The 26776-nt window shown below is 46.7% G+C and overlaps 2 protein-coding genes across 6 annotated transcripts; one reads left to right on the forward strand and one right to left on the reverse strand.

Annotated features, from left to right (window-relative positions):
* Positions 1-1023: 1023 nt before the first annotated feature.
* On the reverse strand, positions 1024-5322 carry LOC135977277 (myb/SANT-like DNA-binding domain-containing protein 1). The gene is made up of 2 exons (XM_065577254.1): positions 2505-5322; positions 1024-1510 (listed from the first exon to the last, which is right to left on the reverse strand). Exon 1 carries the CDS (start codon positions 3079-3081, stop codon positions 2557-2559), a length of 525 nt encoding a protein of 174 aa, XP_065433326.1. The 5' UTR covers positions 3082-5322; the 3' UTR covers positions 1024-1510; positions 2505-2556.
* Positions 5323-6524: 1202 nt separating this feature from the next.
* DNAJC8 (DnaJ heat shock protein family (Hsp40) member C8) lies at positions 6525-25026 on the forward strand. Of its 5 annotated transcripts, none has more exons than XM_005306855.5 (9): positions 6525-6688; positions 8761-8862; positions 10334-10390; positions 11497-11563; positions 15440-15534; positions 16633-16704; positions 18873-18964; positions 19598-19673; positions 24236-25026. In XM_005306855.5, exons 1-9 carry the CDS (start codon positions 6620-6622, stop codon positions 24356-24358), a joined length of 753 nt encoding a protein of 250 aa, XP_005306912.3. In that variant the 5' UTR covers positions 6525-6619; the 3' UTR covers positions 24359-25026. The 5 variants fall into 5 exon arrangements, with proteins under 5 accessions (XP_005306912.3, XP_042717621.2, XP_065433324.1 ...); XM_042861687.2 differs by having other exon boundaries at positions 6531-6688; positions 24641-25026; XM_065577252.1 differs by lacking the exon at positions 24236-25026 and adding an exon at positions 21538-24229 and having other exon boundaries at positions 6531-6688.
* The last annotated feature ends 1750 nt before the right edge of the window (positions 25027-26776 follow it).

Genomic DNA, 26776 nt, shown 5'->3' on the forward strand with positions numbered 1-26776 from the left:
TGGTGGTGGAGTGTGCTTTTGGCCGTCTCAAGGGGAGATGGAGAAGCTTACTGACTCGCTGTGATCTCAGCGAAACCAATATCCCCATTGTTATAGCAGCTTGCTGTGTGCTCCACAATCTCTGTGAGAGCAAGGGGGAGACCTTTATGGCGGGGTGGGAGGTTGAGGCAAATAGCCTGGCTTCTGATTACGCCCAGCCAGACAGCTGGGCGATTAGAAGAGACCAGCGGGACGCACTGTGCATCCGGGAGGCTTTGAAAGCTAGGTTCCTGACTGAGCAGGGTAACCTGTGACTTTTAAGTTAGTGTACAGAGAAGCTGAACCTGCCCCCGTTTCTTTACCCAGTTAATGTTGACTATCCTCTCCAGTTACATACCCCCTTCACCCCCTTCCAACACACGTTTAGAAATAAAATCACTTCTACTTTGTTAATGAACACCGTTTTCTTTATTACTGTTTTCGCGGGAATGTTTTAAACCTGGGACGCAGACTGTGGTGGGGAGCGGGTGTAGTGTAGTCACGCAAATGACGCTTCTAAACTCCAGGATTGACAGGCTCCGCTGTGGTGGACTGGTTGTTTCAATGGAGCCTGTCACCCCTCCTGATCGGGACTGTGTGTATGGGGGGGCTATGTGACTTTGTGGCAGGGGGAGGACGGTTACAGATCCCCTGCTGCGTGGCTCTGTGATCCAGGATAAGGACCGCCGCATAAGATCTGTAACTGCCCTCCCCCGCCACAAAGTCACAGAGCAACCCACCCCCCACCACAGAACATGAAAACCACCTCCCAGACTGACCAGGGTAACTAGTGACTGCACTGTGTATGAGCCCTGCTGCTGGACCTGCCCTCCGCCTATGTACCCTGCCAAAGGTGACTGTCCTGTCCAATTACCAACCCCCTTCCCCCCCTCCTCCAAAAGAACATGATGGAAACAGTAATTAACAGAAACGTATTTTTTATTAGCAACTACACATGCAACTGGGAGGTGAAACTTGGACGGGGGCTTGTGTGAGGCGGGAAGGAAAGAACTTGTCAAATTTTGGGGAATGAGAGCCTTCTACTACTAGAGCTGTTTGCAGGGGTGGAGTGAGAGTTTGCACGGACTCTGCCGCCCCTCCTTCTTTGCACTTTGGGTGAGGGGGGGTATTGCACTTGGTGGCGGGGGAGGGCGGTTACAGATAGACTGCAGCGGGGCTCTGTCCTCCTGCCTCCGTTCCTGCAGAACATTGACAAGGCGCCGGAGCGTGTCCGTTTGCTCCCTCATTAGTCCAAGCAGCATTTGAGTCGCCTGCTGGTCTTCCTGCTGCCACCTCTCCTCCCGTTCCATGTGTGCTTGGTGCATTTGGGACAAGTTCTCCCGCCACTGGGTCTGCTGTGCTGCCTGGGCTCGGGAGCAGCCCATAAGCTCCGAGAACATGTCCTCCCGTGTCCTCTTCTTCCTACGCCTAATCTGCGCTAGCCTCTGGGAGTGTGATGCCAGGCTAGGTTGTGAGACAGTCGCAGATGTGGCTGTGGGAATGGGAAAAAGGGAGTGAATTCTTCAGAAAGATAAATGTAGTTGTGAACAAAGAACATAGTCTTTCTCTGTGAACAAGACCATGCACAGCACCTATCACATGCGCACTCAGGACAAGGTCGAATTCTCGGCCTTCGCATTCAGTGCCTGGGGTCTTGCACAGCAGATCTGAGAAGCGGGGCAGGACACCGGAATTTGTGTAGCAGGCAGACATGGTAAGCCGTAGACTTGTGGCAGCTTAAAACTTTAATATTAGCACTGGCCTCCTTTCACATTGAAAGCAATGTCAGTCCCTGCTGCCAGCAATCCGGCAAGCAGGAACTCTGCCCCTGTCCCACCTCCTCGCGGCTGTCCCCGGGAACGATCCCTGTAGGCTGCCCCTCTCCCGCCTCCACCCCGTGGCTGCAAACCAGCGGTTACAGTTCTGTAAAGGAACGGGCAAGCAGTCCCAACACTAATATTCCCCTACCTAATTCAAAGCAGGTCACCATGAGCGACATCACCCTGATGAGGATCTCAGACAGCGATAAAGAAAGAATGCTTCGAGAAAGCCTCCAAAGACCAGGGCCGTATGCCGCCCTGCTGTGCAGGGCAATGATCCCTGAGTACTTGATTGTCTTGTGGCGCGGCAACGTGTCATACTACGGAGGACCCAATAAGGCCGCTCTCCCCAGGAACCTGATGCAACGGCTTTCCAATTACCTCCAGGAGAGCTTCCTCGAGATGTCCCAGGAAGATTTCTGCTCTATCCCCGGACATATAGACCGCATTTTACTGTAGCTGCACTGGCAGGGACTAAACAGTAGAGCGGCTTGGGCAGAACAATCATGCTAAACCGGACATTGTTAGATTTTTTTTCAATAGTTGCACTGCCCAGGACTGAAACGTTAAGCGCCTAGGGCAAACTAATCATGAGAAACCCATTGTTGTTATTCTTAATATTCCTGTTCTGTTAAAAATAAATGTTTAGATGTTTAAAACACTTACTGGCTGATCCTTCCCCAGATTCTGTGTCCGTGTTAACGGCTGGGGACGGTTGCTAGGGGATCTCTGTAAGGGTGATGAAGAGATCCTGGCTGTCGGGGAAATCGGCGTTGTAAGCGCTGTCGACTGCCTCGTCCTCCTCATCTCCTTCCTCATCTTCCCCGTCCACTAACATGTCCGAGGAACCGGCCGTGGACAATATCCCATCCTCAGAGTCCACGGTCAGTGGTGGGGTAGTGGTGGTGGCCGCACCTAGGATGGAATGCAGTGCCTCGTAGAAACGGGATGTCTGGGGATGGGATCCGGAGCGTCCGTTTGCCTCTTTGGTCTTCTGGTAGCCTTGTCTCAGCTCCTTGATTTTCACGCGGCACTGCGTTGCATCCCGGCTGTATCCTCTCTCTGACATGTCTTTAGAGATCTTCTCGTAGATCTTTGCATTCCGTTTCTTGGAGCGCAGCTCGGAAAGCACGGACTCATCGCCCCACACAGCGATCAGATCCAAGACTTCCCGATCAGTCCATGCTGGGGCCCTCTTTCTATTCTGAGATTGCACGGCCATCACTGCTGGAGAGCTCTGCATCGTTGCCAGTGCTGCTGAGCTCGCCACGATGTCCAGACAGGAAATGAGATTCAAACTGCCCAGACAGGAAAAGGAATTCAAATTTTCCCGGGGCTTTTCCTGAGTGGCTGGTCAGAGCATCCGAGCTCGGACTGCTGTCCAGAGCGTCAACAGAGTGGTGCACTCTGGGATAGCTCCCGGAGCTATTAGCGTCGATTTCCATCCACACCTAGCCTAATTCGACATGGCCATGTCGAATTTAGTGCTACTCCCCTCGTCGGGGAGGAGTACAGAAGTCGAATTTAAGAGACCTCTATGTCGAACTAAATAGCTTTGCGGTGTGGATGGGTGCAGGGTTAATTCGATGTAACGGCGCTAACTTCGACAAACGCCTAGTGTAGACCAGGCCTCAGATACTCACCAACACAGCCCTCTGAAAACATCCACTCAATGTGCAGCGGCAGTCAAAAAAGCAAACAGAATGTTGGGAATCAATAAGAAAGGGATAGATAATAAGACAGAAAATATCATATTGCCTCTATATAAATCCATGGTACGTGCACACCTTGAATACTGTGTGCAGATCTGATCACCCCATCCCCCAAAAGATATATTGGAATTGGAAAAGGTACAGAGATGGGCAACTAAAATGATTAGGGGTATGGAACAGGAGGAGAAATTAAAATGACTAGGAATTTTCAGCTTAGAAAAGAGACGACTAAGGGGGGATATGATAGAGGTCTATAAAATCTTGACTGGTGTGAAGAAAGTGAATAAGGAAATGTTATTTAATCCTTCACATAACATAAGAACTTGTAGTCACCCAATGAAATTAATAGGCGGCAGGTTTTAAAAAACAAACAAAAGGAAGTACTTCTTCACACAACATAAATTCAACCTGTGGAACTCTTTGTCAGGGGATGCTGTGAAGACCAAAACTATAACAGGATTAAAAGAGAACTAGATAAATTCCTGGAGAATAGGTCCATCAGTGGCTATTAGCCAGGATAGGGAGGGATGCAACACCATGCTCTGAGGGTACGTCTTCACTTACCGGAGGGTCCGGCGGCAGGCAATCGATGTTCTGGGATCGATTTATCGCATCTGGTTAAGACGCGATAAATCAATCCCAGATCGATCCCGGAAGTGCTCGCCGTCGACGCCGGTACTCCAGCTCGCCGAGAGGAGTACGCGGCATCGACAGGGGAGCCTTCCTGCCATGTCTGGACCCGCGGTAAGTTCGGACTAAGGTACTTCAAATTCAGCTACGTTATTAATGTAGCTGAATTTGCGTACCTTAGTCCGAAGTGGGGGCTTAGTGGGGACCAGGCCTGAGTATCCCTAGCCTGTTTGCCAGAAGCTGGGAATGGGCAACAGGGGATAGATCACTTAAACTGTTCTGTTCATTCCCTCTGAAGCACCTGGCCTTGACCACTGTCAGAAGACAAGGTCCTGGGCTATATGGACCATTGGTCTGCCCCAGTATGACCATTCTTATGTAAAAATTAATTATAATAATAAAAATGTTTAGTACAGAAACTCCCCAACATAATGACCTCTCAAGATAGCAACGATGTGAGATAACAACCTTGGCAAATAATGCATTTTAAAAATCTTGGCCTACTAGGAAACATTTATATAAGTTTCCATTCCCAGTCACAAATCTAGCATTCTGGAGCAAAGTCACTAAAATATAGTCCAACAAACAAATGTTTATTTAACGTGCCCCTCACTTTTCCCTCCACCGCACCGCGCTCACCAGTGTTGTCCTTGGTCAGTGGAGACTCAGAGTTCGGAGGTGCTTTCACGTGAGTACACCTCACAGGTGGGGGGTAAGAAGGCACCTTGCTCGTTCCTCCAGCTGCTCATTGTTCGCTCTGGCCACTGCTGTTTGTTGTGCTACCGTTCACTCCACCACTCTGTTGCCAATGGCCCTGCGCCATCACCTGCTGCTGCCACCACTGTGACCTCTGCGAGTTGGTCTCTTGAGGTTCCACCCAGCACTCAGTGATTTCAGCTGAGCTCTCAGTGGGGGACCTCACTGCTAGTGCAGTCTGGGCCGTCCCTTCCACAGAAACACTGTCCCCACAGCAGGACTAAGCACTTAGACCTGATTATCAGTGATTTCAGCTGCAGTGGTCACTTAACAGAACAAAAGACTATCTGTGGAGCCTAATCAGCTCTGTCTTTAAACAGTGGAGAGGGACAGGTCCCCACCCTCTCTCTTGATGCCCTCAATCAGCACAGGCTAAGTACAGTTCTACTGCCTTTTACTCATACAATAAGAACAACAATATTTCATCCCCCCCCCCCCCTTTCAAATGATTTGTAACCCAACCCCAGCCAAAATCTATCACTTGGGCAACACAGCTCTGTTTGCTGGATACTTAGGTATTAGGTGCAGGGCCGGTGCAAGGAAGTTTCGTGCCCTAGGCAAAACTTCCACCTTGTGCCATCCCCCCACCTAGCTAACCCCGCCCCCCTGCAGCAGCTAACCACGCCCCCCTACCAGAGGAGCCCCCCCCCGTGGCAGCTAACCTCACCCGCCGTGGCAGCTAACCCAGCCCGCCACCTGGGTACCCCCCCTCTGCAGCGGCTAACCCCACCTGGGGAGCCCCCCCTGTGGAAGCTAACCCCGCCCAGGGAGCCCGTCCCAGCTCACCTCCGCTCTGCCTCCTCCGCTGAGTGCGCCGGCACCACTCTAATTCTCCTCCCCTCCCAGGCTTGCGGCGCCGATTGGAGGAGAATTAGAGCGGGGTCTGTGTGCTCAGCGGAGGAGGCAGAGTGGAGGTGATCTGGGGCGGGGAGCAGTTCCCCTGTGCGCCCCCCCGGTTATTGCAGGCGGCCCTCCCCGCGTCCCAGCTCACCTCTACTCTACCTCCTCCCCTGAGCAGGCTTTTAGGTGCCCTCAACCACTAAGTGCCCTAGGCGGCCGCCTAGTTCGCATAGAGTTGCACCAGCCCTGATTAGGTGTGAATGTAAATACAATCTGGCCCTGAAGCCTTTCCCCCCAGCCCCAGCTCATCACTAGCTGTCAGGGAGCGCTCATTTAAACTTTGTTACAAATCATCATTTGAAATTATTAGAGTGGCCAGCATCACCGGAATGAATGCACTGACATTGTCCCAGAAAACAACCGCCGTATAAGGAAGCTAGTCTATGTTCATACTTTTCAAATCAATTATACTTTTTCAGATACACGTATTTTATCATACACTGTATACGCTTTTAAAGTGTGTATTAATGTTTCAATTTCAATTCAAATTTCCAGTCACTAAATTGGCAGGTAACTAGTTCACAAAGCTGGGCGGGTTGGGGAAATTCAGGGAGGTCACTGGTCCCGACTGTCCCCCCCCCCCCCGCGGGATCATGGCGGAGCCAGCGCGGGCGGGCCTTAGGCTGGGGCGGGGCCTTTCACCCTCCCCCAGCAGCGAGCAGGAGGCGGGGCCTGGCTAGGGCGGGGCCTCTTTGCGTAGAACTGAGCTCCGATCACGTGACGGGTGCCGGCCCCTGTTGGGCACGGTGTCTGTGTCACGTGGGGGTCACCGTGTCACGGGCGATGGCGGCTCCGGGGGAGCGCGGGGCGGGGGGCACCGCCGAGGAGGCGTTTCTCACCTTCTACAGCGAGGTACCTGCGCGCGGGCCGTCGCGGGCTCTCCGGGCTGGGCGGCCGCGCTTGGGCCTGGGGTGGCCCCTCTCGTAGCGTCTGGGCTGCCGAGGCTCTGCCCGGCCCGTGCCTCTCCTCCCGGACGAGCCGCCGCTGGGGCAGTTGGGCAGCTGCCCCGAGCCCTGCAGAGCCGCTGCGAACCGCGAGCTGGGCTCGCCAGTGCCCCCTCCCCCGGGCTGTGCGCCCGGCAGCGGCGCAGGGGCAGGGCTCGTGGTTTCTGTCAGCCCCGCCCCCACTGCCGGCGGGGTGCTGCTGGCTGAGGGGCGCTTCTGACTATCAGCCGCGATATTCGGGTACCTGGACGCAGGCCTGGGCCTCCGACTTCAGGCTCCTGCATCCTAAAATTTCTTTTCAATGCAAACCTGGATTCTGCAGAGGATGAGGCTGGAGTCACTGTGGGAAGCTTCTCCTTACCTTCTCCCAGACTTTGTTCATAAAGACAGACCCCTAGAAAAGAAACAAAGTGGATAGAGGCAACATTAGTGTCAATGGCAGCAAATATCCGACTACACGTTTATCTACAGTGATTCAGCTAGTGAGACCAACCTGCAGCCCAAATGCACCACTTACTTTTTTCTGGCATAAGAAATGGTTCTTTTTAAAGTGGACTACATCCTTATGCTACTTCATCTCCCCCTCCCACCCCCCAAAAAAACCCCAAAGGAAGGTAATTAACAAGTTAGCTATGTCAGAGGAATATGATACTGTATAAGGCGTTTATTAGAGTCCAGTGCATACTGGCCACTGTAACAAAGCAGGAGATAAACCAGCAGAATGCAGGTTCCAGGGTAGCCGAGTGAAGAGTGTAAATGATGAGGACAGATGAAGGTGCTGAATCTCTGTTCCGAGCTCTCAAGGTGACCTAAAAGTTTCAGGCTTAACCAAAGCTACCGGTGAGGGGTCTTTCCCTTCCTTGTCAAGAGGGGGCTCATCTCACTACCCTTGTTGCAAATGAAGGGGATCCTAATGTGCAATATTTTAGTTGTACATACTGTACGCTGTATTTTGAGGATCACACTCAGTGGGAATTGTACACTTCAGACAGCTCCCCTTTTTCATTATACCTGCACTGAAAGCAGCTTTGTGTGTGTGCACGCCAAGCACTGCACCATTGCTGAACCTGATCCACCTCATCACTTGGCCTCTTAGACAATCTGCCATCCCACACAAGTGCAGAGGATTTTCTTTTCCTTTTCCTGACTGTTAAGCTTTAGCTTCACATAAACTTGCACCAGTTTAACATGACCGCTGTCTACATATGAGTGGTGTCCTTAGCCACTGTTTGCTAGAAGCTGAGAATGGGTGTTGGGATGGATCACTTGATTATCTGTTCTGTTCATTCCCTCTGAAGCACCTGGCATTGGCCATGGTGAGAAAACAGGATACTGGGCTAGATGGACCTTTGGTCTGACCCGGTATGGCCATTCTTATGTTGTGCTCGTTTAACTTAAATTGACTATGTGGACGCTCTTATTTCAGTTTAGCTTAATCCTATGGTGAAGAAAAAAATAGTAAGATGAACCAAAATTAGTCCACTCTTAAATAAATAAATCTGCACACACATTAGTGCCAGCTTAATTAAATCAGTTTAAAACCACACCTCTAGTTAAACCCGTGAAGGTTTGTGTGTAGATAAGACTTTAAGGGGCAGTTTATATAGCTTAGAGAATGGTGAAGGCTGAAGGTGAGCAGCATTGTTAGGATGTCAGGAATCAGATGGTACAGGGTTTAGGGCACAGCTGCTGAACAGGTTAGTGCAGGAAGAAGCAAAACCAGTATCTGGACTGTTGTGGCTGAGGGGATAGAGAAGGTGAAGAGAGAGCATTGTTCTATAGCATTATGCAGCAAAAGAATAAAGTGAGCTCAGCAAATACCTGAGCAAGGAAAGTCCCCGCTGAGCTGATGGCTGCAGACCTGAGTCTGGGTGGGATGTTGTGTAGGTTGCCTTTGAATGAAACCCTCTGTCATGGTGGTCATACAAGAATACAACTAATTATGTGGTGATCACTCAGTTAATGAAGTGTCCTCTCTAGGTGAAGCAGATCGAAAAGCGTGACTCTGTTTTAACGCCAAAAAACCAGATTGAGAGACTGACCCGACCTGGATCCTCCTATTTCAACCTGAATCCATTTGAAGTAAGTTTGAACCCTCTCCTTCTTATTGACTCCTACTTAGAGATCCTTGTCTACCTACTGGATATTTAATAACCATTGAAAAATACATCCAGGCATAGTCCCGGATAGCAAGAGTTGATCAGACAGACTGTGTTCTCACGCTCCCTGCTCAGCCAATAGGAGGCACAAGTTGAACATGCACCTCCTGTTGGCAGGTTTCACTGGTATGCTGTGTCACTGGGAGACTTGGCAGGTTTATGGCTGGCATCTTTTGGGTGAGGGTATAACACAACTGTCTCACCAGCTTCTGGTCTTATCAGACTCGACTGCATTGGTATTTACTGCTTGTGCATTTTATTTTGGATGTCTGAAGCAAAGCTTTAGCACAGATTGCTTCTTGGAATAAAGTTTTATGTAATTTGCAGGGCAGTAAGCAAATTCAGGTCAGTTACCTGTGGCACTTTAGAGGATCATCAAGGTATGTGAAATGAGGGTGTGCCCCCTTGCGCTCAGTGCATCATGCATTCATGCTGTAGCAAAGCCTTGAAGCTGTACTGTACGTATAACAAACAATAGCCTGTGCTGGCTCTTCTGAGGGTGCCTTTGTGCAGGATCTCCTGTTCCTGTCTCTAGCCTGAGAAACTCTCAGCCTTCTATGTTCCTGAGTTTGAGCTAAAGAGGAGCCCAATTGCTCTGTCTGCCAGGGTGAGTCTGCAGAATAGTTCTGCGCAGAATAGTTCTGCACAGAATCCTGACACTTGGTTAGAAAGTGGACACATTTTTTCAGAAAACCCTGTGAAATCCAACAGCTACATGGGTTTTTCTTCTTGGAATTAAAGTTAATTTCCAATTTCTTTAATTAACATCATCCGCTGCAGTGCCTATAGACTCAAGAGTTGAGCTAGCACAGAAGTTCCCCAGATCTTTCATTCAGCAGACCAGTTCAGAAGAGAAATTTCCTAAATTCAGATACACCCTAATGGGCACTTCCTCGGACAAACTTCCAGACTCTGGACCACAAGGCTGTCACTCAAGAACCAGGCAGTGAAACTCACCATCTGTTCTCATTTCAAGATGAGAAAAATGCGTAAATTAAACAAACAGTATTAATGGTAGAGACTGTCATAGGTATTCAATCAGATCAATAATCAAAAGTGATGTTAGTAATTTTGGGCAGGAAACAGGTTGTTAAAAATGACTTAACCTGTATAACACTAAATACTACCAGCTCCAATTTTCTATTCCAGACAAGTTGAGCTGTACTGCAGGGCTGAAATTGGAGTTAGCAGCTAAAGGTGGCTTCCTGGCACCTTTGCATCACTGAGATACTGGGGCCAGCTGGAGACTGGAACAGCAACATGCTCCAGCCATGCCCCCTCTGACTGACTTTTTGTCCCTGTATGCCAGTGAAACAGGTGTTACAGGGCTGGGCCACAGGGAACCTGACAATTGGTGCCTGTCATGAAACTCTCTCTGCTGTGGGTACTTCTAGGTACTACAGATGGATCCTGATGTCACAGATGAAGAAATAAAGAAGAGGTTCCGGCAGGTATGTGGCCATTGTGTTGGTCTAGCTGTGGTAGTACCGAATGTCTCTGAAGGGACCTTGAGAACTTGAGCAAAGTTGGGTCAGCTGTGTATGAGCATAAGGAGAATGCCCATTAGGGACTAGCCCTTGCACTTTTTTGGAGCAGCTCTTGCTATCTGTAATGGCTGAGGTATGAAGGCTGCATATTGGTGGGGAAATAGTCTTTGCTGCAGAGCAGTGCGTGGCCTGGTCTGAGGAGAAACTGGTCTTGGTTTGACCAAGAGAGTGTTGAAGTGCCCAGTGCATATTTATGTTAGCAAAGTCCATGACCCTGCCCCTAATGATAGATTGTATGTGTAGCTAAGGAGTCCAGTGAGCACTTGACTTTTGCAGAACAACTCTCTTATCCTGCCAGCGAACTTCCCAGTATTGTGGGAGAGCAGGATGTCGTGAAGGGGATTCTACTCCCAACTGTTGCATTGCATCTTCCCCAAATACTCCTATGGCCTGAGGAAATGAGCATGGGGTTGGGAGTCAGGAGGCCCTGAGTTATTTTTCAATGTCTGTGACTTGCTGATCTTAATTCTCTGCACTTTGCATCCCTTGCATAGTGAGGGAGTTCAGGCCTTTCAACTGAAATATCCTGTGCCCTAGAAATAACCTCACTGAGGAGCAGACCATATCTGTGTGCAGCCGAGTTTTGAGCTAGGCAGTGGACAGAGGCCTCTGGAGCAGCGGGACTTAAGGAAGGGTGTTTGTTCTACACTGTGATCAGACAAGCTAAGGACTGAGCGTTCTGTCAGAAGTGCTTTTATTGAGCCCTTGTGGATCTGTGGAATTATGATGCCCACCTAAAATTTAGCCCTAAAGCTGCCACTGGTTAGAATGTCCTCTTCAGACCTTTACTGATACTACACTAAGTGGGGAAGCTCCATTGAGTCAATTTTCTCTTCACTAGGAGAGAATCCTGTGCTATATAAGCAGTGTGGTGTCTTTTTAGCTGATGCTTTTCTCCTGTCGGATGTCGCTTACTTCAGAAAGAGTGCTTTTTTCCATGGAGGCATCTATGAAATATCCATTATCTGTAAAAACTATTCTAATCTTGCAATCTTTCTCGTTCTTTGTAGTTATCCATATTGGTACATCCTGACAAAAATCAAGATGATGCTGAAAGAGCCCAGAAGGCCTTTGAAGGTAATATCCCTGACAGTGTCACATATGGTGCTACTGTACTGGTGTTTCTCCTTAGCTGGTTTTGATGCTTTAATTTACTAGATCAGGGGAGAACTTGTTCTCTTCCCTGGATGGTGAGGGACTGCAAACTGGGCCTTGAGTGCAGGTGCGTTTGGAGAGAGAGAAATACAGCTATTCAGTATTAATACTTTCTCTTACAGCTGCAGAATTCCTCTAGGTGGCAGCAGTTGCTTTGTTACAGTCTGATAATAAACAAATTGAAACTCAAGTGGCATATAGATCTAGTGGGACTTTTCTAACTGGAGTAGAAAAACATGTGCACTGTGTGTAGGGCAATGTTTTGTGGGTTTTAGCCACACACTTTGCACTAAAGCCAGTAGGAGTCATGCAGTATAAAACTAACTGCCTGATGCTCTAAAACCCCACCACTTACTGGGACTGACCATTTCAAGCCTAATTAATCCTAAATGTGGCCCAAGGAAGGTCTTTGCCATTGGAGTCTGTATTGATATTTCTTCTAGCTAGTCAAGTTGTGACTGACCTAGGAGATCCCTGGAAACAGTCTACAAAAGTCACGTAGTAGCTTAGACTCATAGTGTTTTGTGAATGTGTTTTTTGTCAAATGAATTAAAGTTCCATTCCATTACATCATGTAATGGCAGACAGCTAAAAAGTGACACTTTTTAAAGTGCTTATATATAAATGCTAGAAGTCTAAATAATAAGATGGGTGAACTAGAGTGCCTCGTATTAAATGAGGGTATTGATATGATAGACATCACAGAAACTTGGTGGAATGAGGATAATCAATGGGACACAGTAATACCAGGGTACAAAATATATCGGAAGGACAGAACAGGTCATGCTGGTGGGGGAGTGGCACTATATGTGAAAGAAAGCGTAGAATCAAATGAAGTAAAAATCTTAAATGAACCAAACTGTACCATAGAATCTCTATGGATAGTAATTCCATGCTCTAATAATAAGAATATAGAAGTAGGTATATACTACCGAGCACCTGACTAGGATGGTGATAGTGACTTTGAAATGCTCAGGGACATTATAGAAGCTATTAAAATAAAAAACTCAATATTAATGGGGATTTCAACTATCCCCATATTGACTGGGTACCTATCACTTCAGGACAGGATGCAGAGATGAAGTTTTTTGACACCTTAAATGACTGCTTCTTGGAGCAGCTAGTCCTGGAATCCACAAGAGGAGAGGCACAGGATCTGGTCCAAGAGGTGAATATAGCTGGGCCGCTTGGTAATAGTGAAAAAATATAATTCAATTTAACATCTTTGTGGCAGGGAAAATACCACAGCAGCCCAACACTGTAGCATTTAATTTCAGAAAGGGAGACTGCACAAAAATGAGGAGGTTAGTGAAACAGAAATTAAAAGGTACAGCGCAAAAAGTGAAATCCCTGCAAGCTGCATGGAAACTTTTAAAAGACACCATAATAGAGGCTCAACTTAAATATATACCACAAATTAAAAAAACATAGAGAACCAAAAAAGTGCCACTGTGGCTAAACAATGAAGTAAAAGAAGCAGTGAGAGGCAAAAAGGCATCCTTTAAAAAGTGGAAGTTAAATCCTAGTGAGGAAGATAGAAAGGAGCATAAACTCTTGCAAATGAAGTATAAAAATATAATTAGGAAGGCCAAAAAAGAATTTGAAGAATGGCTAGCCAAAGACTCAAAGTAATAGCAATTTTTTTTTTAAGTACATCAGAAGCAGGAAGTCTGCTAAACAACCAGTGGGGCCACTGGACAGTCTTGAAGCTAAAGGAGCACTCAAGGACGCCAAGGCCATTGCGGAAAAACTAAATGAATTCTTTGCATCTGTCTTCATGGTTGAGGATGTGAGGGAGATTCCCAAACTTGAGCCACTCTTTTTAGGTGACAAATCTGAGAAACTTTCCCAGATTGAGGTGTCATTAGAGGAGGTTTTGGAACAAATTGATAAACTAAACAGTAATAAGTCACCAGGGCTAGATGGTATTCACCCAAGAGTTCTGAAGGAACTCAAATGTGATGTTGCAGAACTACTAACTGTAGTCTGTGACCTATCATTTAAATCAGCTCCAGTACCAAATGACTTGAGGATAGCTAATGTGATGCCAGTTTTTAAAAAGGTCTCCAGAGATGATCCCGGCAATTACAGGCCGGTAAGCCTGACTTCAGTACCAGGAAACTGGTTGAAACTATAGTAAAGAACAAAATTGTCAGCACATAGATGAACATAATTTGTTGGAAGAAGAACAGGAGTACTTGTGGCACCTTAGAGACTAACAAATTTATTAGAGCATTAGCTTTCGTGGACTACAGCCCACTTCTTCGGATGCATATGCATATGCATCCGAAGAAGTGGGCTGTAGTCCACAAAAGCTTATGCTCTAATAAATTTGTTAGTCTCTAAGGTGCCACAAGTACTCCTGTTCTTTTTTTTGCGGATACAGACTAACACGGCTGCTACTCTGAAACCTGTCATAATTTGTTGGGGAAGAGTCAACATGGTTTTTGTAAAGGGAAATCATGCCTCACCAATCTACTGGAATTCTTTGAGGGGTTCACTGAGCACGTGGACAAGGGGGATCCAGTGGATATAGTGTACTTAGATTTTCAGAAAGCCTTTGACAAGGTTCCTCACCAAAGGCTCTTAAGCAAAGGAAGCTGTCATGAGATAAGAGGAAAGGTCCTCTCATGGATTGGTAACTGGTTAAAAGATAGGAAACAAAGGGTAGGAATAAATGGTCAGTTTTCAGAATGGAGAGAGGTAAATAGTGGTGTCCCCCAGGGGTCTGTACTGTGCTCAGTTCTGTGCAATATACTCATAAATGATCTGGGAAAAGGGGTAAACAGTGAGGTGGCAAAATTTGCAGATGATACAAAACAACTCAAGATAGTTAAGTCCCAGGCAGACTGCGAAGCGCTACAAAAGGATCTCTCAAAACTGGGTGACTGGGCAACAAAATGGCAGGTGACATTCAGTGTTGATAAATGCAAAGTAATGCACATTGGAAAACATAATCTCAACTTTCAGATCTCAACTATACATCTAAAATGATGTTGCCACTCAAGAAAGAGATCTTGGAGTCATTGTTGATAGTTCTCTGAAAATATCCACTTAATGTGCAGCGGCAGTCAAAAAAGCGAACAGAAGTTGGGAATCATTAAGAAAGGGATAGATAATAAGACAGAAAATATATTGCCTCTATATAAATCCATGGTACGCCCACATCTTGAATACTGCATGCAGATGTGGTCGCTCCATCTCAAAAAAGATATATTGGAATTGGAAAAGATTCAGAGAAGGGCAGCAAAAATGATTAGGGATATGGAAGGGCTGCCATATGAGCTGGGACTTTTCAGCTTGGAAAAGAGACGACTAAGGGGGGATATGTTTGAGGTCTATAAAATCATGACTGGTATGGAGAAAGTAAATAAGGAAGTGTTATTTACTCCTCATAGGACAAGAACTAGGGGTCACTAAATGAAATTAATAGGCCACAGGTTTAAAACAAACACAAGAAAGTATTTTTTCATACAATGCACAGTCAACCTGTGAAACTTTGCCAGAGATATTATGAAGGCCAAGACTATAACAGAGTTAAAAAAAGAACTAGATAAGTTCATGGAGGATAGGTCCATGAGTGGCTATTAGCCAGGATGGGAAGGGATGGTATCCCTAGCCTCTGTTTGCCAGAAGATGGGCATGGGCGATGGGGATGGATCACTTGATGATTCCCTGTTCTGGTCATTCCCTCTGGGGCACCTGGCATTGGCCACTGTTGGAAGACAGGATAGTGGGCTAGATGGACCTTTGATCTGACCCAGTATGGCCAGTCTTATGTTCTTATGTTCTTGTTAGCTGTGGACAAAGCATACAAGTTGCTACTGGACCAGGAGCAAAAGAAGAGGGCCTTGGATGTGATACAGGCAGGGAAAGAATATGTGGAACATACTGTAAGTACTTCATGTGTAACAGCCCTTGGTGCTTAGAGAATTGTTGTCATTTAGTTGTACAGCACGGTATATGCTAAAGGCAGAATAGGTGAGCTGTCCAAAACCCAGAACAGATCTGTGCCCCAAGGAGCTACAGTCCAGTTGCATGAGCGAGAATGAACTTAAACTCAAGTAATTGGGCTCAATACAGGGGTAACTGGGTAAAATGTAATGGCCTGCGATATACTCAAGGTCAGACTAGATGGTCTAATGTTCCCATTTGGCCTTAAACTCTATGAATGAATGATACTGAACAAATACAGGGAGGCAGAGGGTGGTTAGAACTGGATGTGTAGTGGGGCAGGTGGGTTTTGGGAAGAAGCCCTGTAAAGTGAGGGAGGAAGCTGAAAGGTAGGCTTAGTCATACACACACTAAACTGGAGAAACAAGCTGATAAGGGGAAATGCAGGGGCTCTCTAAACCAAGAAACTCACCTGTTCTGCTAGCGATTGTGGCAAACTTCTCAGTAGACTGGTACAAAGTAAGTGTGTGTGTGTGTATCTATCTATCTATATCTATATCTAGAGCCACAACACTTGGATAGTGAGGAGTCCAGTGGCACCTTAAAGACTAACAGATTTATTTGGGCATAAGCTTTCTTGGGTAAAAAAATCCACTTCTTCAGATGCATGGAGTGAAAATTAGATACAGGCATAAATATATATTGGCACATGAAGAATTGGCCTTCAACACTGGTTCACCACTTGTAAGGTAACTCCCTTTTCTTGCTGTGCCAATATATATTTATGCCTGTATCTGTAATTTTCACTCCATGCATCTGCAGAAGTGGGTTTTTTTACCCAAGAAAGCTTATGCCCAAATAAATCTGTTAGTCTTTAAGATGCTACCGTACTCTTCGTTGTGTTTGTGGATACAAACTAACACGGCTATCCCTCTGATACTTAACATTTGGATGTAATGTAAAACACAAATCCAGGTTAAGGTCTCTTTGCAAAACACCTAGTTACGTGGGTGTGTCGGGGTTAAAGAATCAGCTGGACATCACTAACCTAACACCAATAAAATGCTCTTTTTGTTCTGATGTATGACGCTCTTTAGGTGAAAGAAAAAAAGAAGTTGTTAAAGAAGGAAGGAAAGCCAACCAACGTAGAGGAGGATGATCCGGAAGTAGTAAGTTGCATGAGAGCAGATATTTTTGGGACTGTTTAAAGGGGCTGAAAGTCAAAGAGGAATCTGTTCTTGGCCCTATGCAGTTTTGAGTGATCCCTTCCCAGTCGTCCCATCCCAGTTTCTGGCACTTGAAGTTTTAGGGACACCTGGAACAGGGGGCTGGTCCATACTAACCCCCCACTTTGAATTAATATACGCAACTTCAGCTACATGAATAACGTAGCTGAAGTCGAAGTATCTTAGTTCCACATGCGGCAGGCAGGCTCCCCCGTCGACGGCGAGCACTTCCGGGATCGATTTATCGCGTCTAGACAATACGCGATAAATCGATCCCAGAAGATCGATTGCTTACCGCCGGACCCGGAGGTAAATATAGACGTACCCAGGGATTGCATCTGTGACCATCTTGGTTAACAGCCATTGATGGACCTATCCTCCATGAACTTATCTAATTCTTTTTTTAACCCAGTTATACTTTGGCCTTCACAACATCCCATGGCAAATGTGCGTTGTGTGAAGAAGTACTTCATTTTGTTAGTTTTAAGCCTGCTGGTTGTTCATTTTATCCAGTGACCCTAGTTGTGTTATGTGAAGGGATAAATAACACATCCTCATTCACTTACCATTCATGATTTTGAAGACCTCTATCATATCAGCCCTTAGTCATCTCTTTTCTAAGCTGAACAGTCCCAGGCTTTTTAATCCCTCCTTGTATGGAAGCTGTTCTTCTAAACATTTTTGTGTCTATACTGTTTCCAATTCTAATATCTGTTCTTTGAGATGGGGCAACAAGAACTCCATTCAGTATTCAAGGTGGGGGCATACCATGGATTTATATAGTGTGTTATGATGTTTTTTGTCTTATTATCTATTTTTGTTCGAATGGTTCCTAACATAGTTAGCTTTTTTGACTGCTGCTGCACATTAAGTGGATGTTTTCAGAGAACTATCCACAATGACTCCAGACTAGAGGTCAACTAGGTGAGCATAGTGGTCCTTTCTGACCTTGGAATCTGTGACTATTAAGCAGTTTTTATTTCTACAATGATACAGAAACACTTGTCTGTGACTTGGAAGAGCGTATGTTTCAATAGGTATTTAGAAACTAAAGGATGTTCTTCTAGTTTGTCTTTTGTTCTTACAAAGGGACTTTCTGTTGACAGCTAATAAAGAGGCCTTAGTGAAGTACCATTGTTTACTTTCCATTTGTTTCTAGAAGTTCCTTGTTATGTATGTTGGTTATTAAAGGTTCTTCTATTTAAATCCAGGTTTCCCATTTTTCAGCATGTTTTTTAGTGTAGAATGATTTTGCAGTGAAGCCCATAATACCTGGGTAGTGATCTCATGTCCTTTCCATAGCAGCAGTCAAGGCTACATTGCAGGACTCAACAGAAGGGTAGCAGGGCTTGTCAGTGAGAGCTTTGATTCCGACTCTGCTTTAGTAATAGCAAGTGGGGAAAAAAGACTATGGCAGGCTAACACAGCTCTTTTCTGATGCAGGCCATAATGTGAGATGACTCCTTCCTCCCCCCCATTAGTTTGGGTTGCTAGTAAGGCTGGCTGCCTTGTAAATAAGAGAGCAATACAATTTTTTGAGCATTAAAATTCTTTCTTGTGGGCCTCCAAAAGGTACAGGATTTTGACCTTGGGTGATACTGCTGTGGAAGGAGGTGCTGGGTAGGGATTTTGGGCAGAGTGGCATTGTGGGGCAATACCCCCCCCCCCTGCATGCTTTCCCCACCAATGGCAGAACTGAAATGGGGTGCACTTCTTCACTCCAGCCAACCATACCCAATAGGCTGTGTGACCAGAGTGTTTCTGTGCAGCATTATCCCGTTCCTCTGGCTCTGCAGTTGCTGGTAACATGGATCCTGAGGTAAAGGGTAATTGTCCCCCTAGCAAGGGAAGGCTGGAGTGGCCTGCTGACCTGTCAGCTCCTGTGGAGGTCAATGGAAATGCATTAACTTGGATGCCAAGAGTTGAGCTTTTGTGTCACACCACATTATGATTAATGCCCTTTGACTATGGGTCTCATTTGGAGCTTCTTACTTGTCCCTAATAACCCCTGGATGCTAGACTGTAGACTAGACTAGGGCTAGTGTAAAACAGAGGCTTATGTAACCACATTACAATACATTGTTGTTGAAATAAAGTTCTGTTGCTTACAGTTCAAACAGGCTGTGTACAAACAGACAATGAAGCTCTTTGCTGAACTGGAAATTAAAAGGAAAGAGAGAGAAGCTAAAGAGATGCATGAAAGGTATGAGCAACACCGGAGTTCTGTGTGTGTGAATGAGGATCTTTTTTCAGGTTTACTGAGAAGAAATAATGTCATGACTGCAGAATTCTGTGTGTGTAAATTTACGGTGTGGAGACTTGGTTTGTAAAGACAATGTTATTTTAAACTGAGGATACTGGCATTTCCCAGAGAAACAATTAAATAAATTGGCACGTATGTTTGTATGCAAGTAGTGTGCAAAGGGCTAAATTCCTAATGTTAATTACGTGCCTGAAATCTTTTGGGTGTTGTGTTGTCATTTGGTGACATCCATATCCTGGTGGCTCACCAGTCAGTTTTTATATGGTCTAGTGTGTGTGTGTGTGTGTGTGTATGTATGTATGTATGTGTGTATATATGTGTGTATATATATATATAAAATATATTTTCATCTGTATGGTTTGCAAGTAGGGTCTTGTATCAATAATGCTACCTTCGGTTGCACTTTTCTTCTACTAGATGCTTAGAAATGAGTATTTCATCCATCTGTTCTGATAAGCAGTTAGTCTCCCCTTTGCAATCAGAGCAGATGTCTCTGTGGTGAGGGGTTTTGTGTGTCTTTTTAATGTAGATGTTGGTGGGTCCATAATTATTGCTTTATGGCCTCTTGTACAGGAAGCGACAGAGAGAGGAGGAAATCGAGGCTCAAGAGAAAGCCAAGCGAGAGCGAGAATGGCAGAAGAACTTTGAGGTAATCTGCAGCATAACCAGTTGCTACCTGCATTTAGGGAGTCATATCCGCTCTTGGGTAGGGTGCAGAGCATGTACACGAAGAACAAGGAAGATCATCCCATCCACTAAAGGCACGAGGCACTCCAAGTAGGCACATTTTAGTGAAGGATCCTATAGGAACCTGTTTGCTGCCTTATTGATGGGCAAGAACCAGACCCTTGCGTGTCTCATGAGTACTGAAGGGTGTCTCACTGCCAAGGGAAAGGATGTGATCCCTGCCCCTTCTGAGAGTAGGTGTCTGGTGAATTGCAGTCCAGTGTCTTTCACCTCCAGGTCACCGACTGATATCTACCCCAAGTCAGGAGATTGGGTTGCCTCTGAGCCCAGGTCATTGGTGACCAATAACAGTTAACCTCTGATGGCTGTTCAACAACCAGTGTGGAACTAGTCGGTGGGTCCCAGGCTAGTTTCAGGTGGTCAGGTGCTCACATCACAAAAATTGCCATCTCAATTTGCTGAGATTGCCAGAGGCACAGAGAATCAAAGACCAAATGGGGGCAGAGGTGGAGCGCCCCTCTAGGTGTGCTAATGTTGGGAACTGGAGTAATTGACACCCCCCCACATACCCCTCTCTAGCTGGGAGAGAAGGTTTAAAGACAGAAGAGCATGTGAATTCTTGGTGAGAGTCTCTGTGTGTTGTTGGAGGGGAGACCCTTGCTGAGGTTGTTTCAGGTTTCTTGTTTCTAGGAGAGATTCTCCTCTGAGTTCTCAGTGCTGCAAGACAAATGTTTTTGCTTCAGATGAGATTTGGACCTGGAAAGTGACCCTGAAAATGGCACCCAGAGAGTCCTCTGACTCCATTTCAAACCCGCTGAGTTCACAAATAAAAAGCTCTTTCTGGCAGCCAGTGGTATACGCTCCTTCTGGTCACTCGAGGCTCTTTCTGGCATGTGCATCAACACCAACAACAAAGGTTTGGCAATCAGAATGTAGTGAACCATTCTGGCCTGAGAGCCAAAGGGGAATCCAGCTTCCCTCCCAGAGCTGTGAGACTCTGCAGGGTAATTTAACCTCATTTTGTGTTACTGAAGCCAGTAGCTCTGACAGCTTCACATAGGGAGCAAGTCTCCGGAGTAGGAAGAACCATGTTTATTCAGTAGCATTCCAGACAATAACTGCATTTTATATGTAAACTGGACCCAGGTTTGTATTTTAGAATGGATTCATTTTTCTAGTAATGCTCCTGCTGCGTCTCCATCTGACTCGCTAGTGTTTGTTAATGTACGTCTTGCTTTCCTCTCTGCTGCCTCATGCTCCAGTCTGAGTCTGCTTCCTAGAATTCTAGGAGTCAGGAAAGGAAAGGATCAGTTAGTGCCTTGTCTGTCCCTGGACAGTGAGAGATGGTTTCCTATGTCGTCAGACACCACCGGTGTGGTGCTCTGCTCTGTTCAGTGATGATAACAGTCAGCGGTGTGTGTGTGTTCTCCCTGTGTGCTGCCCCAGCTCTGCAGATCGCTGGCACAGCAGACCCCGAGAGAACTCCCAATGACCACAGACTCCAATAAGGTCCGAAGGCATCCGGCCAGGTTTATTGTCAAACGAAACACAGTAATAGTTTCCCGCAGACATATACTACGAATATGTGCCACCTGACAGTGGACACAGCTCAGTCAGTGGTGGGACACTCCACTGCCCCCTAGGCCGGACAAAGACACCGCCCCAGGGATGCATTCTTCTACACAGATACAAACAAGTTACACATCACTCCTGAGGCATTGAGGTACAATCCCTCTGTGAGTTGGGATGCTGCCTCTCTCCTGGTACATGTTGGTTCGAACCAACAAGTCTATCCATCATATTATCCTTTTGATCCTGTTGTTTAGGATGGGTCAGGCTGTTCCGTCTTATCTCTGTGGAGTGTGTTCATACTGGACTGTTCTGGTGCCATCCTGGAACCTGTTTATACTATTAGTGCTTGATACCCTTTAGGTATGTGTATACATGCAATTAACAGCCTTCTTCTTGCCAACTTCTGGGAGCAGGGCCTGCCTCTGGCTCACCGCTTAACTTTGCTTTATGTTAGCGAAGTCTTGACCATTCCTTTGGTTCAGGCCTCAGGCCTTATGCCAGGCCTCTGATACCAAGGGTTTATGTTTCAGGGCCTCATCTTACTACATCCTACAGGGCATTTGGCAGGGTTTGGCCGAGACATTTTGAGATGACCTGCAAAGGAGGAGCCCTGGAGAGTTGTCTCTTTGACTGGCCTGAAAGTTCTCTTAACTTTTCCTGCTGTGTTTTTATGTCCAAAATTCAGATTGTCATGTGAATTTTGTTCTAGGGGCACCTGTAGAACTGAGAAGGCTCTGACATCACCAATATAACAGAAATGCAACTGAATAATTGAAAGAAGGGATTTTTATTCAGACAGTTGAAAACTCTGGTTTTGTTTAAACCATTTAATTCAGACATCTCTCAGACATTTGTGAGAAAAGCTCTTTGCTTAAGATTCAGCTCTCTTCACCTATTCAATTATGGGTCAGCAGAGTCCCCAGCCCAAATTGGGAAGAAAGTCTAGACATTTTGGATATTGGTAGGATTAAAAGCAGGAGGAAAAAATGCTTTTAAAAAGCTCTGAATCCTTTTTGGATATTAGCAACAACAGGTACAGTCGCCCCTTCTGTGCAGGTCACCATCCCTAACTGAGATTGGGGGGTGGGGCTGTGGAATTGACAGCTTGATACTTGTGGCCCTTTCCCTAATGTCTCTTTTTGGTACTTTGGTCCCTCTCTGTGGTCCTCCTTGTATTCTGAGTTGGTCTGGATCAGCTGTATTGTCTGTTTCCACCCCAAGGAGCTTTCTATTGTGTGCTCCCTCCTGCATTTCCAAATGCTCACAGCTTTATTTTACAACAATTATTGTTAAAGTTGGCATGTGTGGCTCAGTGGGGACTATTTAGGCCTGGCTTGAGAGTTCAGCCATTTACAATGATCGCTATGAAGAACAAGCAGGTCAGAACATCCCACCATGCTCATGCACACTCTGAAAATTCTCGTTCACACAGATTCCAAGCCTGGAAAGTTTGCCCCAGTTGAGAGTATGTGAATTAGGGGCCTAGAATGAAAGCTGTTTTCCCAAGCAGGGAGCTGGGTCCGCTGCAGTGCGAGGATGCACAGAGTTTTCAGCCTGAGGCCCAACGTGTTAGCGTTAGTCTGTGCACACTGTTTGGTACTAGTTTAAATATCTGTAGAAACTGGTCTAGTTAAATCAGGTCAACCCCCTAGGGTGGGTGCAGATATTCAGGTATGAAGATGTCCTACTGCGATATAGCTCATTCCCCTAAATGTGTGGAAATGAGTTATACTGGTTTAAGTCTCTTCGTACCAGGATAACTGGCCACCCTAGGAGGCTGCTCTGATTTAACTGTTGGGGTTAAAAAGTCGTCCCTGAATTGAAATATTTAGATTGGTACAAAATCTGTGTCTAGACCTGCCTTGGTTCAGGAGGGCCCAGAGGCTATAGTCAGCACATTGGGGCAGACTCTGTGCTTGTTCTGCATGCTGCTCAGATGATGTGAAGGAAACACCCACCCACCAGGACACTCCTTGTTCTGTCCCACTGTCTGGGGCCTTCAGCCTGTCGGCTGATAGGAGCAAGGTCTGTGGGGTGCCCCCTTGAGGCTGACCCCCCTTCCAGTTATGTCCTAGAGCTGGTGGAGGAGGAGAGTAAAACATACTGCTGAGAGCCCTTCTTCTGCCACACCTCTGTCATGGGGATGGCTCAGGAAGGGAGTGGTGTGAAAAAAGGAAGAAGTGGTGGCTGGGGTGGAGGTTAATGCTGCAGCATAGGCACACAGGCTTTACTGGGATGTGGGGTGGAAGGTGGGGAAAGGCTGAGAGCTGTGACCTAGGACTCAGCGGCTTGGTTCTTGGCTGATTAATCCGTGACTTAAGGCAGAGATGGGAAGTGAGGTTTCTTGTTTGCTTTGTGCTAATGAGGATTTGATGGCCCCAATTACTGCTGCAAACCCTGGCTAGTCTCTGCTAGAGCAAGACACCAACATACTTCTCTTGCACTGGGGGGATTGGAAACCATCCAGCAACTACTCTTGGTCATATTCTTGTTCGTCTGCTCTTCTCAGTCCCTGTCTGCTGTCCAGTGGCCTTCCAGGAGCTGGCAGTCATCTACGCTCTTGATAGGGCAGTGGTCCCCAAACTTTTTCAGTTGCACCCCTCCCCCGGTTACCTGGTCCACACCCCACTCGGAAGCTGTGGTCAGGAGCCGGGGCTGAGAGCGGGGCCAGAGCCATGGTCAGGAGTCGGGGCTAAGAGCAGGGCCAGGTGGTGCTCCCTCCCCACTCCCTGTGTGGGCTGGCCGAGGACCCCCCTGGTGCCTCTTGAAAGTTCCTCTGTGCCCCCTTTAGGGGGGTGCACCCTACAGTTTGGGGACCACTGTGCTAGGGGATCTCCGTGGGGAGTGCCCTCTGCTGGGCAAAAAGGAAAATGCCAGCAATCTGCTGGAGTTGGTAGGAGGTGACCTATTCTTGGCTCTTGTTAACCCTTCCTCCTCCTTTGTCCTGCTCAGGAGAGTCGGGATGGCCGTGTGGACAGCTGGAGAAACTTCCAGGCAAATACAAAAGGGAAGAAAGAAAAAAAAAACAGGACCTTTCTGAGACCTCCCAAAGTAAAAATGGAGCAGCGCGAATGAGTCTGGCGGCAGCTATGCACGAGCAAGTCTCCTCAGCCCCTCCCTGCTTTTAAGGACTTATTGGCCTCTAGAGTAATACTTGCTTTTTAGTAGATTGCTTGGTTCCGGTACAATTGAATATTGGTCAAAGTATTTTTTGTACTCTGTACATTTGAATTAGGATCGTGATATAAAATCAGTCATGAACCAGCTGCTCATAGAATAACTGGCTTAGGAGGGTCCTGCTGTTGTTGCTGTCCTGTTTGTTTGCAGCCCCGTAATTTAATGTTTTGTACTTCACAGAGATTGTGTTGTTCCACCATCTTCATGTATAGTTTTGTGAGAGTCGAATTAAACAAGATGCTTGAAATGGTGCCTGGCATCTTCCCAGGCCTCGTCCTTCTCAGCGAGTCAAACTTTGGAAAGATCTCTACCAGCCAAGGGTCATTTGCCAGCCTGACACGGGTGGGGGGTGTGGGGGGGCTTGAGCCTAACTTGGAGTTGTGCAGTTAAACCTTCTGCAGTTCCCCACCAAAGTGCGTGGTGCTGAAAGCCACCCCCGTGTCTGATTCTTAAACTGCAATCTCCTGGCTCTCCAGTTCAGAGCTCTGGGAATCTCAGACTTGCTAGTCACCTTCTGTAAAGAAAATACTCTGTTCTGTATGTAAAATAAATTTTTACCCAAGTTGTTTGATTCTTGCTCAGAATTATTCCAAAGATGCAAATTTGAACTGTTGAGGGAGAACATCAGCCTCTGGTACTTGGCACTTCTTTGCTTGGTGTGAATGCTTCCTCAGGCCAGCTTCTGCTCCAGCACCTGCTTGCAAACTCATTAGATAGTCACTATAGAAATTGCTATGACTGAAGATCCCTTCTCCAAGTCACTGCTTTGGCACTTCATTCCATAAGCAGACGCAATGGGCATTAATGTGCCGAGTGCGGAGTCAGACTGGTGAAGAGCTGAGCGAATGCAGTTGCTGCTGCTCCATGAATCACCTTCAGTCTGTCATCTCCAGTTGCGGGGGCTGCACTTCCTGTACATGCTGGAAAACAGTCTGCCATTCTCTGAGGGCATGGACCGGGTTTGAGCTCAGATGGAGTGTGTAGTGCTGCTTGTTCCTGCAGGGAGGTGACTGTGTCCATACTCTTGTTCCTGAGAGGAAGCAACAAGTATTGCTGGCTTCTCTCTGGAGGTGGGATCAGTTGGTTGTGGCAAACTGGCTGTCTGGAGCATGACTAGGATGTGTTTGCCAGAGGAGTTTCCATCCATCTTGCTCAGTCTGGTTCTGAAGATGCTGGTGGAGCTTTGACATGTGACGTGCCACGTGGGTTCATTCCCTCATGGCTGGTAAAAGCTGTTGAGTCCAGTGTTGGTAGAAATTGTCCCTGCTTCCTGGCTGGGGGATAATTTGGCAGCCTGCCTCATGGGCACTCTATTCAGTGTGTATTAGAGTCCCAGCAATGACTCCATTGTCAAGGTCGAATCTCCTTTCCATGAGGCCACGCTTCCCACAAAGCTCTTCTTGGTTGCAGGGTTGCTTCTGCAGGCTCATACCACAGCAGAACTGTTTTGCAAATTGGAGCTGGATTGGAGCAGCTGCCTGTTGATTGGCTGTGAGGAAAGGTCTGCTTGGCTTTGCCATGATAGCTCAAAAAAATCTAGCAATGGCTCTTGCTGTTCCTTCCTGTGCTGACTGTACAGGCTTCATAATTGTATGATTTCCTCCTCCAGACTCCTGCCTGTGTCCCATCTACTCTGGCCAGGAGGCTGGATGTCCTTGGGCACTGGAGCTGTCTGTCTTTGGCATGTAGAGGCCCAAGCACCCTGCCATTGCTAGATAAAGACTTCTCCAGCCCCTTGAAAGGATGCTGCTGGGCTGGTTTGGGTCCCATGTTCAGTTTGTAAAACAAAGTGGTTTTTATAGATTCCAAGGACAGAAATGACCACTGTGATTATGTAGTCTGACCTCCTGTGTAACGCAGGCCAGAGAACAGCCCCAAAACAACTCGTAGAGCAGAGCTTTTAAAAAAAATCCTATCTCGATTTAAAAATTGTCAGGGATGGAGAATCTACCATGATCCTTGATAAATTGTTCCAATGGTTAATTACTCACACTGGTAAAAACATGCTTTATTTCAGTTTTAATTTCCAGCCATTGGATCACGTTGTATCTTTCTGTTAGACTGAAGAGCCCATTATTAAATAGCTGTTGCCCATGTCAATACCTATTGACTATACTCATTACCCCTTAACCTTCTCTTTGTTAAGCTAAATCAGTGGTCTCTTCGAATGGTCTCTGCCCATTCCTGCTGCTGAGGATGCACCACGGGTGCAGCTTAGACTAGTGGAACTTGCTAGTAGCAGTCCGTCTTGGAGGGCTTGTGCACCCCTGAACCCTCCCCCCAGCTCTGACCAGTCAAAGGTGGGGCTATCAGGGG

This window comes from Chrysemys picta, chromosome 23 (genome assembly GCF_011386835.1).
Source record: "Chrysemys picta bellii isolate R12L10 chromosome 23, ASM1138683v2, whole genome shotgun sequence".
NCBI lineage: Eukaryota > Metazoa > Chordata > Testudines > Emydidae > Chrysemys > Chrysemys picta.

Bases quoted from the DNA above. Each gene is read 5' to 3' on its own strand.
- LOC135977277 (XM_065577254.1), bottom strand. From the start codon at position 3,081: ATGCAGAGCTCTCCAGCAGTGATGGCCGTGCAATCTCAGAATAGAAAG.
- DNAJC8 (XM_042861687.2), top strand. From the start codon at position 6,620: ATGGCGGCTCCGGGGGAGCGCGGGGCGGGGGGCACCGCCGAGGAGGCG. The intron at 8,863-10,333 runs GTAAGTTTGAAC...GGGTACTTCTAG, and splicing joins TCAACCTGAATCCATTTGAA to GTACTACAGATGGATCCTGA. The intron at 16,705-18,872 runs GTAAGTTGCATG...TGTTGCTTACAG, and splicing joins AGGAGGATGATCCGGAAGTA to TTCAAACAGGCTGTGTACAA.